The 14,763-nt window shown below is 40.9% G+C and overlaps 1 protein-coding gene across 1 annotated transcript in view; it reads left to right on the top strand.

The window, feature by feature from the left end:
* LOC144600705 (ribosomal protein S6 kinase alpha-6) overlaps positions 1-14,763 on the top strand; it is an 83,443-nt gene that overhangs the window by 43,103 nt on the left and 25,577 nt on the right. Inside the window, exons 4-9 of the mRNA XM_078412614.1 lie at positions 870-951; positions 2,178-2,258; positions 9,082-9,161; positions 10,194-10,300; positions 10,847-10,884; positions 14,281-14,423. Coding sequence (XP_078268740.1) covers positions 870-951; positions 2,178-2,258; positions 9,082-9,161; positions 10,194-10,300; positions 10,847-10,884; positions 14,281-14,423 — 531 coding nt within the window. The remainder of the gene's footprint in view (positions 1-869; positions 952-2,177; positions 2,259-9,081; positions 9,162-10,193; positions 10,301-10,846; positions 10,885-14,280; positions 14,424-14,763) is intronic.

Here is a 14,763-nt window from a genome sequence, read left to right as displayed (position 1 = left end):
AGCCAAAGTAACTCAGCGGGTTAGACGGCATCTCTGTAGAAAAAGAATAGGTGTTGTTTTGGGGCGAGACTCTTCTGAAGAAGGAGTCTCGACGTGAAACGTCACCTATTCCTTTTCTCCAGAGATGCTGTCTGACCGGCTGAGTTACTGCAGCTTTTTGTGTCTATTTGCGATCCATTGTGCTATTTGTTCCCAAACTCCACCTGTATGGACCTGTGTCAGGCCTATTATGTGATCCCATATCATAAGCTCAGAAAGCAAAACCTGTCCACTCCCCTACTGTGCTGCAAACTATAGGCATACAAGAACATTGTTCATCCTGGTTCAGTAGAAACTTTTAAGACTGTGTGTGCTAGAAATATGTAGATAAAACTTCAAGGGAAATGAAGGGTTAAAAGGCTTTAAGAAAGTTAAGCATTGGGCGGCACTGTGGCGTACAGTACAGCGTTAACAGAGTCCTGGGTTCGATCCTGACTATGGGTGCTGTGTGTACGGAGTTTGTATGTTCTCCCCGTGACCTGTGGGTTTTCTCCGAGAACTTCTGGTTCCTCCCACACTGCAAAGATGTAAGGGTAGGTTAATTGGCTTGGTATAAATGTAAAAATTGTCCCTAGTGTAGGATGTTGTTAATGTGCGGGGATCACTGGTCAGTGCGGACTCGGTAGGCCGAAGAGCCCGTTTCCGTTCTGTATTTCTAAACTAAAAACAGGTGAAGAATTTGGTGACCGACTCCTGTCCTGTGCTAGTAATTGTTGTAATTCCTATTTTAACTGATCCACCCACCTCAGGTAATTTTGCCTGCCGTGTTTTGAATGTTTATTTCAGCAGAATTCTAACATATTGTCTTTGTACTATTTCTTTACAATGAGGTCTTTTTGGTTAGAAAGATGGTTGGTCCTGATGCTGAACAACTGTACGCAATGAAAGTGCTGAAGAAAGCCACTCTGAAAGGCAAGTTGCCATTCTTTCCTTTTCTCAGTTAATTGCTTGCCTTTTTTGTAGATGGATTAAGAGTGCAAAGAGCAACAGATCACCATGTTTGCAAAGAAACCGTTCCAGGTGTCAACTTCTCTACATCGGCGAGACCAAGTGCAAGTTCGGCGATCATTTCGCTGACACCTCCGCTCAGTCTGTCTTAACCTACTTGATCTCCCGGTGGCTCAGCACTTCAACTCCCCCTCCCATTCCCAATCTGACCTTTCCGTCCTGGGCCTCCTCCATTGTCAGAGTGAGACCCAGTGCAAATTGGAGGAACAGCACCTCATATTTCGTTTGGGTAGCTTACACCCCAGCGGTATGAACATTGACTTCTCTATCTTCGGATAGCCCTTGCTTTCCCTCTCTATCCCCTCCCCCTTCCCAGTTCTTCCACTAGTCTTACTGTCTCTGACTATATTCTATCTTTCTCCCACCCCCTCCCCGATATCGGTCTGAAGAAGGGTCTCGACCTGAAAAGTCACCCATTCCTTCTCTCCAGAGTTGCTACTTGACCCGCTGAGTTACTCCAGCATTTTGTGTCTACCATGTTTGCAATGTTCAGGTTGATATATAATTTATAATGATAATATATTAACATTTTTTTCTATTGCACCATAATTTATTTCTGTGAAAAACACCAATTTCAGACACATTCCTTGCTGCGAATAGTTTAACATTTCCAGATGCTTTTTCCTCCTCACTAGCTTCAGCTGCTTATCATAAAATTATGATGTACAGTAGTCAGTATTTTAGCACAACACTTCTGCAGACAAAGTCCAGTGTCTGCAATGGGATAGGGGTGAATCAAACAGTACCCGAGCTTATGGAAGGACTGTACAGAAGTCCAATAATCGGGGAAGAAGCTGTTTCTCAGTCTGGTGGTGTGCACTTTCAGGTTTCTGCACCTTTTGCCTGATGGGAGCGGGAGAAGAAGGAATGACTGGGGTGGGACAAGTCTGATTTTCTGAGGCAGCTTGAAGTGTTGAACCAAGGAGGTGAGACACCAGGCATTGAATAATAAGAATTAATCAACACAACTTGGCTATTTTTTCCTGATGCATCTCTGACGATGTCAGTACACCCAGCACTGAGGGCATTGCAGTTCAAAAAAGTCAAATGTTCACTATTTGTCATGTGTTCTTGCCACTTAATGAATACGTGCAGTCATTGAAAATCAAATCTATATTCTTAATTTTCAGTTCGGGATCGTGTCCGCACCAAAATGGAACGGGATATTCTCGTGGAAGTAAACCATCCGTTTATAGTTAAATTACACTATGGCAAGTATCAGATTAATTTTATACATTTAAGTTGCTTTCAGTTAAGTAATTTTATTTTGGTGTTTGTGGTATTTTGGACATGACACCAACCTGACTTAGATTTTGCTGCCATAAGTAATAATTTGAGTATCAGACCCAGTCTGAAGGGTCTCGACCCGAAACGTCGCCCATTACTTATTTAAATTGTGCAGCACATACAAGATATCGTGTGAGTTGGAGAAGTCAGGATGTGGGTAAAGGATAGTTGATAATGGAGAGAGAAAAAAAGAATTGGCTGTTCAGTGATGAACCTGGAAAGTGCCGGAGTGAGGACAGAATTGGATTGAGCCGTGAGTTTCTCGAGTTGATGGACAATTTGGAGATTAGAATTGTCACTGCACTCGGTCATGAGAAAGAAAATAACAAAAATGGAAGAAAGAACAAAGACAATTAAATGTGAATTGAAAACATGTTGCTGCACAATGGAGATGGTTATTGATCCATGTGCATACGTGCTGGATCAATAAACTAAGAACAATACTAACTGGTAGAAGCTGAAGTGTAGAGGTTACAGTTTAGTTCATTATCACGTGCGCTGAGGTACAGCGAAAAGCTTTTGTTGTGTGCTGTCCAGTCATAGAATGGGAATACATGATTACAATCGAGCCATTTACAGTGTTTAGATAGATGATAAGGAAATAATGTTTAATGCAAGGTAAAGCCAGCAAAGTCCGATCAAGGATAAGCTGAGGGTTACCAATGGCAAGTTCAATATTTAATAGCCATCTTACAATTGACCTTGAGAGTGGCTGTTCGTGTCGTGTGGGTATTCATTGCAGTGCCATTGGGAGTTTAGAATTTTGACCAGTGACAGAAAGGTATTGTTTAGGTTTATTATTGTCATGTGTACGGAGGTACAGTGAAAGGCTTTGTTTTGCATGCTTTCCAAAACGATCAGATCGAGGATAGTCCGCGGGTCTCCAATGAGGTAGATTGTGGTTAAAACAGTGCAGTGAATTTTCTTTGGAATTCTGGATAAGGTGTGGAGGATCACTAGTTTTCAATCAATGAACATCTAAGTAGATGTGGAAAAAGAATTGGTGATCTTGAATCAATTATATTTGCCAAGAACAGTAAAATGCCCTGAAATTGCTTTGGTTAAAATGCTGTTCGTATAATTATTTAAATACATAATTTTTTGGCTGAGCTTTGATTTTAGTAACATTTTTGTCATTAAGTTCAAAATATCTTGTGGCATCATTAAAAGGGAAACTAAATATTCTGGTCCATCATTAAAACTAGTGCGATTGTGTTAAAATCAGCATTAAATGCAGAAATTGACCAAATTTCAAGCATAATCAAGCCTTCTGGGTGTAAGAAGGAACTGCGGATGTTGGTTTATATCGAAGATAGACATAAAATGCTAGAATAACTCAGCGGGACAGGCAGCATCTCTGGAGAGACGGAATGGGTGATGTTGTCTTCTGTGTTAGTTTAAAATACTCTTGTTGGAGTAAAATTATTGGTCCCTGCCTACGAAACTGGACAAGCTGGAGGATCAATGAAATACCTTTGGTCATTTTTGCTGGTCGTGTTTGTTGCAAAACTTCACAGAGGCACACGGACAATGTGGGCTTGTTGTGGAAACTTGCAATTATAAATTGTTCAGTATCTTTCAAAAAATCACTTTCAATCACTTAACATCTATTTAAATCAGCGTTTCATCAGTTATATGCATTAATGATTAAATGTTTTATTCCATAAATACTCACTTTGTGGTACATTTTCCTTGATTTACAAGCAACTTTGCTCAAGATACTTGCAATTCCCACCATTAATCAATTTTATCAGTTGAAAGAAAATGTTTAATTCAGGGATGATCTGATCCAAAGCACACACATTACGATCACTGTCGTCCTGTTGAGTTCCTCTGTAGACTTGTTGGCGGTCTCAGTCAATAGTGGCCTATTGTGTGCCCCACGTTTCCTTGATCATCAGTGCTTTTTGCATATCTTCCATTCATTTCTCCTAAGTACCATCTATATCTCTCGTTCTCCATTCCCTTGACTCTCAGTCGGAAGAAGGGTCTCGACCCGAAACGGCACCTATTTCTCTTCTCCGGAGATGCTGCCTGAACCGCTGAGTTACTCCAGCCTTTTGTGTCTGTCTTCAGTTTAAACAAGCATCTGCAGTTCCTCCCTACATAGAAACATAGACATAACAACATAGAGAAATAGGTGCAGGAGTAGGCCATTCTGCCCTTCGAGCCATTCAATATGATCATGGATGATCATCGAAAATCAGTACCTCGTTCCGGCTTTTTCCCCATATTCCCTGATTCCTTTAGCCCTTTAGAGCTAAATCTGTGGTGTGTATGAATATATTTATTATATATACAATACAATACAATACAATACAATATATCTTTATTGTCATTGTACCCAGGGGTACAACGAGATTGGGAATGCGCCTCCCATACGATGCACTAATTTAGGTAATTTAGACAGCAGCAACCCAACGAAACGAACAGTTATAACAGTTTTGGACAGGGTAAAGTGCAAGTTGATCTATGCGTTGTGGCCATCCGGCTCAGCAGGACCGGTTCATAGCAGCTATGGCCCTGGGGATGAAGCTGTTCCTGAGTCTGGAGGTGCGGGCATAGAAGGCCTTGTATCGTCTGCCCGATGGAAGGAGTTCGAACAGACTGTTGCAGGGGTGTGAAGAGTCTTTGTGGATGCTGGTGGCTTTTCTGAGGCATCGTGTGTTGTAGATGCCCTCCAAGTCTGGTAGCTGTGTTCCGATGGCCCTCTGAGCTCTATGGACTACCCGCTGTAGAGCTTTCCTTTCTGCCTCCTTGCAGCTGAGGTACCACACAGGGATTCCATGCGTTAGGATGCTCTCTATGGTGCAGCGGTAGAAGGTCGTCAGCAGCTGTTGGGGTAGACCAGACTTTTTCAGTGTTCTTAAGTAGAACAGTCTTTGTTGTGCCTTCTTGACCAGCGCAGCAGTGTTATTGGACCATGTTAGGTCCTCCGAAATGTGAGTGCCCAGAAACTTGAAGCTGGACACTCTCTCCACACTGACCCCATTGATAGAGATCGGGGCATATTCCCCGTTATGTGACCTACGGAAGTTGATGATCAGCTCCTTGGTCTTGGTGGTATTTAGGGACAGGTTGTTATCCGAGCACCAGTCCGCCAGGTTCTGCACCTCCGCTCTATAGTTTGTTTCATCCCCGTTGGTGATCAGCCCGATCACCGTTGTGTCATCTGCAAACTTGACAATGGTGTTGGTGTCGAATGCAGGAACACAGTCGTGTGTGAAGAGGGAGTAGAGCATGGGGCTCAGAACACAGCCCTGTGGTGTGCCGGTACTCAGGGTGATAGTGGAGGACAGGTGCGGGCCCATTCTCACTGCCTGTGGTCGTGTGTGTGTGTGTGTATCTATGTATATGGATATGTATATATATATATATATATATATATATATATATATAGATGGGTGTGTGTGTGTACTTGTGAGTATGTGTATATGTACACACTGAACTTTTTTTCTCTCGTTTATCATTATTTACAGTGTACTATGTTTACATATTGTGTTGTGCTGCAGCAAGTAAGAATTTCATTGTTCTATCTGGGACACATGACAATAAAACACTCTTGACTCTCTTGACTAACTCTCTCTAGAAAACATCCAGGAATCAGCCTCCACTGCCTTCTGTGGCAGAGAATTCCACAGTTTCACAACTCCCTGGGTGAAAACGTTTTTCCTCATCTCAGTCCTAAATGGCCTACCCCTTATTCTTAATACATTTTATCTATTTTAAACAATAGACAATAGGTGCAGGAGGAGGTCATTCGGCCCTTCGAGCCAGCACCGCCATTCAATGTGATCATGGCTGATCATTCTCAATCAGTACCCCGTTCCTGCCTTCTCCCCATACCCCCTGACTCCGCTATCCTTAAGAGCTCTATCTAGCTCTCTCTTGAATGTATTCAGAGAATTGGCCTCCACTGCCCTCTGAGGCAGAGAATTCCACAGATTCACAACTCTCTGACTGAAAACGTTTTTCCTCATCTCAGTTCTAAATGGCCTACCCCTTATTCTTAAACTGTGGCCCCTGGTTCTGGACTCCCCCAACATTGGGAACATGTTTCCTGCCTCTAATGTGTCCAACCCCTTAATAATCTTGTAAACTACATTGATCAAACTATATTGTTACTTGTATCATGGAATACTTTAAAAGAATTTTGTTTTAAAATTTCATTAATAGAAGATATTGTGTTACGCAGATAGGTTTGAGCAGGAACTTGAGGGTAGAAACATTTCTTGTTACTGGCGAGGTTTTGCTGGTTTCATTCAAAGGGAAAATACTCCTCGGTCTTTCTCTTTTTATTTTGTCGTAATGTGTGTGCTTTGGATCAGATCATCCCTGAATTAAACATTTTTTTTCAACTGATAAAATTGATTAATGGAAACACATATTGGTTGTGAATTGCAAGTATCTTGAACAAAGTTGCTTGTAAATCAAGGAAAATGTCCCACAAAGTGAGTATACAGGGAATAAAATATTTAATCGTTAATGTATATAACTGCAGAAACGCTGATTAAAATAGATTTATAATGGTGGTTTATAGAGAAAAAATATACATCAGGTTTACCTGTAAGTATAGCCTGGTTTTGTATTTGTGTAATCAGGACCCGAGATCGTACCAGAATAAATTCTGCAATATATTTGGAAAGTTGATTATTAAAATGAAATGTTTTCCTCAATAACTGAATAAAAGAACCAAACATTCTGAAAACAACAGGTTTAATCAGCTTTTAAAACAAAGAGAAAAATGATGTACATTTTGGCATGTGTAGTCTTCATTAAATTGGTTTCAATGGGAGGACTTATTTGTTTAGTACATGGGTGTTTCCATAAATAAGAGTACCAACCTGTGTCATGGGTGGCCAAATTTGAATTATTAAATCATAACGAAATAGCACAGCTTTAAAAATGGGCATCCCTATGATCCTTTTGAGCTAATTTTTGATCAAAATCGACCAACATTTAATACTTTCAAAATTGGAGAAAAAAACGAGAGAAAAAAATTATTTATAAGACGTAGCTGATTTCTAAGCTCCCTTACAACATGTCGGCACCTAACCCAACCCGTGGCCCGTAATTCACGCCAGGGTCATTGTAATCGCCTTGTTTGAATTTTTCTTTAAACCGCGACGCGTGCAAAAAATACCCATTATAGCGTTGACGACATTAGCCAACGGGGGGGACTACAGAATGAGACATCGCTAAATAGGTGAGTAGGCTAGATTTTTATTTCATGATTTTAAGGTCTATTCATTAAGTATTTCAATGGAAAGCTTAAACACAAAATATAAACAATAAAAAATAAAAATAAAAACGGTTACTCTGCTTTTTATTCCCACATTTCACACGTGACCAAATGGACACTGCTACTCGCGTTCTGCTGCAAACATAGAAACATAGAAAATAGGTGCAGGAGTAGGCCATTCGGCCCTTCGAGTCTGCACCGCCATTCATTATGATCATGGTTGATCATCCAACTCAGTATCCCACACCTGCCTTCTCTCTCCATACCCCCTGATCCCTTTAGCCACAAGGGCCACATCTAACTCCCTCTTAAATATAGCCAATGAACTGGCCTCAACTACCCTCTGTGGCAGAGAATTCCACAGATTCACCACTCTGTGTGGAAAAAAAACTTTCTCATCTCGGTCCTAAAAGACTTTCCCCTTATCCTTAAACTGTGACCCCTTGTTCTGGACTTCCCCAACATCGGGAACAATCTTCCTGCATCTAGCCTGTCCAACCCCAAAAACCTGGGGCATCAGAAAACCATCTAATCGGGTGATAAATGATAAAAACCAGAAGCATAATCAGAATTTGGCTAATATAGTTATTTAATAGCAAAATTAATATAATCTTTCTGTTATAAATTAGGCTAAGGATTTGATGAAATCCCCCTTGAAAAATGTCCAAAAAAAGGCAAGGAAACACAGGGACACATCTGACATTTTTCTTTGTTTAAACAGATTTATTTATTTTTGCTACACCTCATTATTTTGGCTATGCACCATGATCCGTACTACTTAAAATACAGGATATGAAACAATGGGAATATTACATAAAAACCAGGAAAATAACCTGGACACTTGGAGACCTTCAGTTTTACTACTGCGTGGTGCATTTACAGAAACACCCAAATATATAGATATTGTGTATTCCCAACATTTTCTTTTGGTGCTGATGTGCAGTTATTTAGGAATTAGCATTTTGTTTTAAGTTTAACAAACCTTGAGATTAGTCTCTTCCTACTTTGGGCATCTGTCCTTCTGTGACTTTGCAATAGTTTCCCAAATTAGATGGTCAAATGGTCCTTTACTGCTGATATTAATCAAGCCAAATAGGGAACTCTTTTGGGGAAGAGATGGAGGGTGGGAGGGTTGTACCAAGCTACCTGGGTATTCGTTTGAATAGTGACTGAGTAGTATATACTGTTAAATGTATAATCAATTGCCATTCATTACAATTTGCCCACACCAGCCAACATGTCCCAGCTACCCTAGTCCCACCTACCTGTGTTTGGTCCATATTCCTCCAAACGTGTCCTATCCATGTACCTTAGCTGGATTGGGGCGCACAGTAGTTCCAGCGTTTGGACCGGATTTTGGACTCTTTCTTTGTAAACTGTGCCAAAATATGTTTTGTGGCCCTTGCAAAAGTATTTTCAAGCTGTGAGCAAGAGGTTTCTGTGCTGTATCTCTTAAACTAAACCTTGGTCTTTAATCTCACTCAAATTACTCATTTTTATTTCAGCCTTTCAGACTGAAGGGAAGCTTTACCTGATTTTAGATTTTCTCAGAGGAGGAGATGTATTTACACGTTTGTCCAAAGAGGTGAGATTTCAGAATTCTTTCCTGCTAAGATTTTTTTTTTCTTTTTCAGTGAAAAATATAATGTTTTCTATTGTCTCAAGAGTCATACAGCATGGAAGCAGGCCCTTTGGCCCAGGTTGCCCACGCCAATCAAGATGCCCTATCTATCCTTGTCCAACCTGCTCGTGTTTGGTCCATATCCCTCTAAACCTTACATAGACACAAAATACTGGAGTAACTCAGTGGGTTGGGCAGCATCTTTGGAGAACATGGATAGGTGACGTTTCAGCTTGGGAACCTTCTACAGAATTCTTGAATCTGAAGAAGGCTTCGTTTCGAAACGTCACCTATCTATGCAGGTGACGCCGCTGAGTTACTCCAGCACTTTGTGTCTGTCTTTGGTATAAACCAGCACCTGCAGTTCCATTTTATTACAATTTCCCTCAAAACCTTTCATATCCATCTACTTCTCCAAATGTCTCTTAAATGTTTCTTTATGGTACCTTCCGCAACTCCTTCCTCTGTCAGTGCAGTCCATATACACACCATCCTCCATGTGAAAAACCTGCCCCTCGGGTTCCTATTAAATCTTTCACTCTCACGGTAAACATCTGGCCTCTGGTTCTTGATTCCCTTACTCTGCGTAAAAGACTCTACGCATTCACCCTATCTATTCCCCTCATTATGTAACATACCGTTAAGATCACCCTTTCATCTCCTGCACTCCAAGGATTAAGGCCCTAGCCTGCTCAACATCTCCCTATAGCTCAGTCCCTCAAGTCCCATCCGGAAACATCCTCGTAAAAGTCCTATTTCTACCTTCCTTTCCAGCCTCCCTTAGTTGAGGAGGCTGCAAATATTAGTGCTGTTGCTGTCGCCAATCACATTATGAATTTGCAGAAATATATTGTGTGTGTGTGGGGGGGGGGGGGGGGGGGGCTGGGGGCTGGGGGATCAAATCCATTCTTAGTTGAAACTGTATTGCTCCTGTGTTAATTGAAGCATGGTTTAATGTCGTAGAAACTGATAAAAACAATTCAGATTCTCGTTTAGGTCATGTTTACTGAGGAAGATGTCAAATTCTACCTCGCAGAATTGGCACTTGCTTTGGATCACCTGCACAGCTTGGGAATAGTGTACCGAGATCTAAAGCCTGAGAAGTAAGTCTAATTATTTTTTAATTTATATTGCAATATAATTTTCATGCATTTTCTTTGTGCACAGTTAAACAGTAAAGCTGCATATTTAATAATTACATTATTAAATACCATTACATAGCACCATTACATACCATTAATACCATTACATAGTAACATTTTTTGGTTTGCAATTGTAATTGTATACTGAAGTAATATTAAAGGAAGACACAAAATGCTGGAGTAATTCAGCGGGTCAGGCAGCATCTCGGGAGAGAAGGAATGGTTGACGTTTTGGGTCGAGACCCTTCTTCAGACTGAGATGTCACCCATTCCTTCTCTCCCAAGATGCTGCCTGTCCCGCTGAGTTACTCCAGCATTTTGTGTCTACCTTTGATTTAAACCAGCAGTTGTTTACCTACTGAAGTAATATTAATGTAGATTGCTGCATATTCGTTAAGAGCAATAGCTCATAACTATTTACAAATACAATTCTGAATAGACTGATTTGTTTTAGTTATTTATTCAAACGTGTGTACATGTATTGGAGATTGTGAATTTTACTTTCAGCATTTTACTTGATGAAGGAGGACATATCAAGTTAACAGGTAGGTGCATTCATCACCCAATGCATCAGTTATATAGATAATTGTTTCTGTAAATGAACGAGCTGCAAGGTGACCAGTTGTCTTAGATATTTTTCTGAAGAAATGCCCGTGTATTTTGCTTAGTCCTATTGTTAGAGGTATTTGCATTCTATTTCTTGCGATACGATAGAACTTTATTTATCCCAGGAGGGCAATTGATCTGCCAACAGTCATAAAATCACAAGGTACATGAAATTAAAGTGACGAGTGGAAAGGATTGTGGATGTACAAAGACTGGGGGTGGGGGGGTGGGGTGGGGGGGGGGGGGGGTGGGTGTGGAGGTGGAGGGGAGGAAGGAGAGTCTACTCCACAACAGAAGGGGGAAGAGTTGTTCAGTTTGATAGCCACAGGGAAGAAGGATCTCCTGTGGCGTTCTGTCCTGCATCGTGGTGGAACCAGTCTGTTGCTGAAGGTGCTCCTCAGGTAAGGTAGTTTGAATCCAGGCTCCATTTTCTATAAATAATTGGGGAAACATTGTTAACAACACTGTCAACAAATGGCGGCAACAGGCCAAACATCTAATTTTTTTTTAAAATTAACAATATAAAAAAAGCCTTTTTTTTGGACCACTTTCCTCCTACTCAATAAATAGACAATAGACAATAGGACAATAGACAAATATTGGGTAACCTCTCATTTTCAATCCATTTTGATGGCAAGGGAGTTTTTTTTCAATTTCCGGTGTATAAATTATCAACAGGAAAGAATAGAGTTACAACTAATTTTTATAACGAACCCCTCCCTGTTCATATTGATTTTTAAAACTGAAGAACCGAGTTAAAATTGATTTTTGCAAAAAGATTAGTACATTAGTTGGTCAAAATTGTGTTAAGTCATTGTTATGGCTTAAAAAGAAGCAGAAAGAGACATTTTGCAACTTGCTTGTTGTAGGTGAATCTTTTAAAACATTGAGATTATGCATGACATTTATTTTTAGTCCTTTTGCATTTTGTTTATGCTACCCAACACCTTCTTGCATCGCTAAGATAACTTTGAACATATGACATTATTGCAATAAAAGTCCAATGCGGCCTATCAGTTGCACCCAATGCACCTGTGGCGATGGGCAAACCTCCATAACTGCCTGCCATTGCCCAAAGCAATCAATTTCTCAGAATAAGCTGACAAAAAACGTGATGGGTAACGAGCTTTGGAGGCAACAGTCCTCAGACATCTGCTTGATGAAACAATAACCAGGCAAGTAATTGCCAATAAGATGTACCATGAGGTCTCTGTGAGCCCTTTGCCAGAATTGATGTTGGCTCCAAGTGTAATAAACGTAGTCAGCCTTTGAATTGGCCAGTGTCCACATTGAATACTGGGTACGTGAACGTGTTCTTTCTATTGGAAAGCACTTGTTAGGACGGGAACGTGGATGCACGTCATGACAGAGCTGTTGAAGACAAGTGATCTGTTGAAGATTTCTGTTTGGAGTCCACCATTTCTTCTTGGGTCTTGAAAGAGTCCCTCTCAAGGAGAGGCCCTGCACACCTTGAGTGACCAGCTCCATCCCCAGCCCCAATTGCCCTGATGAAGTCCTGTTGTTTAGTTTAGAGATACAGCGCGGAAACGGGCTTACTGAGTCCGTTCCGACCAGCGATCCCCACACATTAACACTGTCCTACACACACTCGGGACAATTTACATTTATATCAAGCCAATTAACGTACAAACCTGTCTTTGGAGTTTGGGAGGAAACCAAAGATCTTGGAGAAACCCCACACAGGTCACGGTGAGAATGTACAAACTCCGTACAGACAGTACCTGTAGTCAGGATCAAACCCAGGTCTCCAGCACTGTAAGGCAGCACTCTATTGTCTGTGCCACTGTCCTGCCCTCAGTTTGATAAACTGCTTTACTGTTATACCAGTAATATTGCTGCTCCTCAGAACTGCCAGGCTTCCTTGCTCTTCCGATAGACACTGGAGATATAGCTACCATCAACCTTAAATCAGTAGGTCTGTTGTGGGTTTTTGAAAAGGTTAGCTTGTTTAAACATTAAACATTGCAAGTTACACTCGTGACTTTTTTGGTTGGCTCACTAGTTAAGCAGCAGGAACTAGGAAAGTTCTCAGACTTGCCAACTCACCCTTCCTGCTTTCTGGGCTATAAAGATACCATATACCAAAAAGCAAGTAAAAATAGATGTCTAAAAATTGAAGTATATGCTGCCTATCCCACTGAGTTACTCCAGCACTTTGTATCCACATTCGTTTCAGTGTCACTCTTGAATCCCCTGAAACCTCCTTCCAGGAGTGAATGACATTCACTGATATGTCGTCGATCCTGCGTGTTGAAGCTGTAGTGCTCTCTACCGCCTCTCCTTAAAGGACACGTGCACAGTTTTGTTCCTTACGCTTGCCACCACCATGCCCCGCTTGCAATAGCATGGTAAGGTTAACCTGTCCCTCGGTGCCCATTGCGTTAGCTGAGCACTAACTATGGTACCTGAGTAAACCATTGGATGATGTCGATCCAAGTCTTAGCAAGTATTGATCAAAAAACAGCAGATGCTTAAAATCTGAAATAAAACTAACAACGTTTAAACTCAGCCCATCGGGCAGCATTCTGTGGAATGAGAAACAGAGTTAGTGTCTCAGGTCAAAGACCCTTCACCAGTACTTAGTGGAAGTGCTGCCTTGTGAAACACACCTGCTGTGTTACACTCGGACAGCAATCCTAATACTCCACCATGAATCGGACCAGGTGAATGGCGCAGCCATATTTCAATGATCCTGTAATAGTGTTGATGTGTTCCAAGATGGCGTCCAGCCCAGGCGACTATTTGCGTGCAGGCCACAGAAGCAGATCTACAATCACATATCACAATCACTCCACAGTCTTAAATCTCTATTCCTGCAGCAACATTTATCATGTATCTGTACACTGTCAATGGCTTGATTGTAATCATGTATTGTCTTTCTGCTGAATGGTTAGCATGCAACAAAAGCTTTTCACTGTACCTCGATACACGTGACAATAACCTAAATTGAACTGAATTTAGAAATGATTTTTAAAAATTAAGATGCAATGGAATTGAACTTCCGTGTACTTTGTATTGTTCTCCCGTGTTCTTGTTTAATTTTTGCTCACCAAATAACCCGTGATAAAATTTGACTTGCAATGTTTCTCTTGTTATAGTGTAATATAGGCTGTTTTTAGTAAATGACAAGTAAATATGTATAGCCTTTCCCTGACAGACATCATTACCACATCCACATCATAATCAATGCCAACTGTAAGTAGCATCAACTTCTCTAATGCAGAGTGGACAACTTAATGATTAGTCATTTGTGACATTTTGAAAAGGTGGACATTGTTTACGTATTCACATTTTTGACATTATTCTGTTTATAGATTTTGGGCTAAGTAAAGAATCAGTTGACCAAGAAAAGAAGGCATACTCATTTTGTGGTACGGTGGAGTATATGGCACCAGAAGTTGTGAACAGGAGAGGTCACACACAGAGTGCAGATTGGTGGTCATTTGGCGTGCTCATGGTATGTGTGCGATTTTGCTTCTCTTTAGTATTGTTCCGCCTGGTGCTGAACTTAGTGAAAATTACTGCGTACTCAGGGCAGCTCCATTTATATGTCAAGAGTGTTTTATTGTCGGTATGTGCCAGATCGAACAATGAAATCCTTACTTGCAGCAGCACAACAGAATATGTGAACATAGTGCACTGTAAACAATATAATAAACAAGCAAAAAAGTCCTGTGTGTGAACTTTATATACGCACGCACGCACGCACAAAAGCGAACAGCTAAAAAACAAACAATAATGATAAAATGGTGCTTCTATACAAGTGTCCTGGCACACGTTTTGCTGGATGTTTGGAA

This window comes from Rhinoraja longicauda, chromosome 15 (assembly GCF_053455715.1).
Source record: "Rhinoraja longicauda isolate Sanriku21f chromosome 15, sRhiLon1.1, whole genome shotgun sequence".
In the NCBI taxonomy this organism is placed as follows: Eukaryota; Metazoa; Chordata; class Chondrichthyes; order Rajiformes; family Arhynchobatidae; genus Rhinoraja; species Rhinoraja longicauda.
The sequence above is the reverse complement of the archived record's forward strand: the minus strand, read 5'-3'. Positions and strand labels throughout refer to the sequence as shown.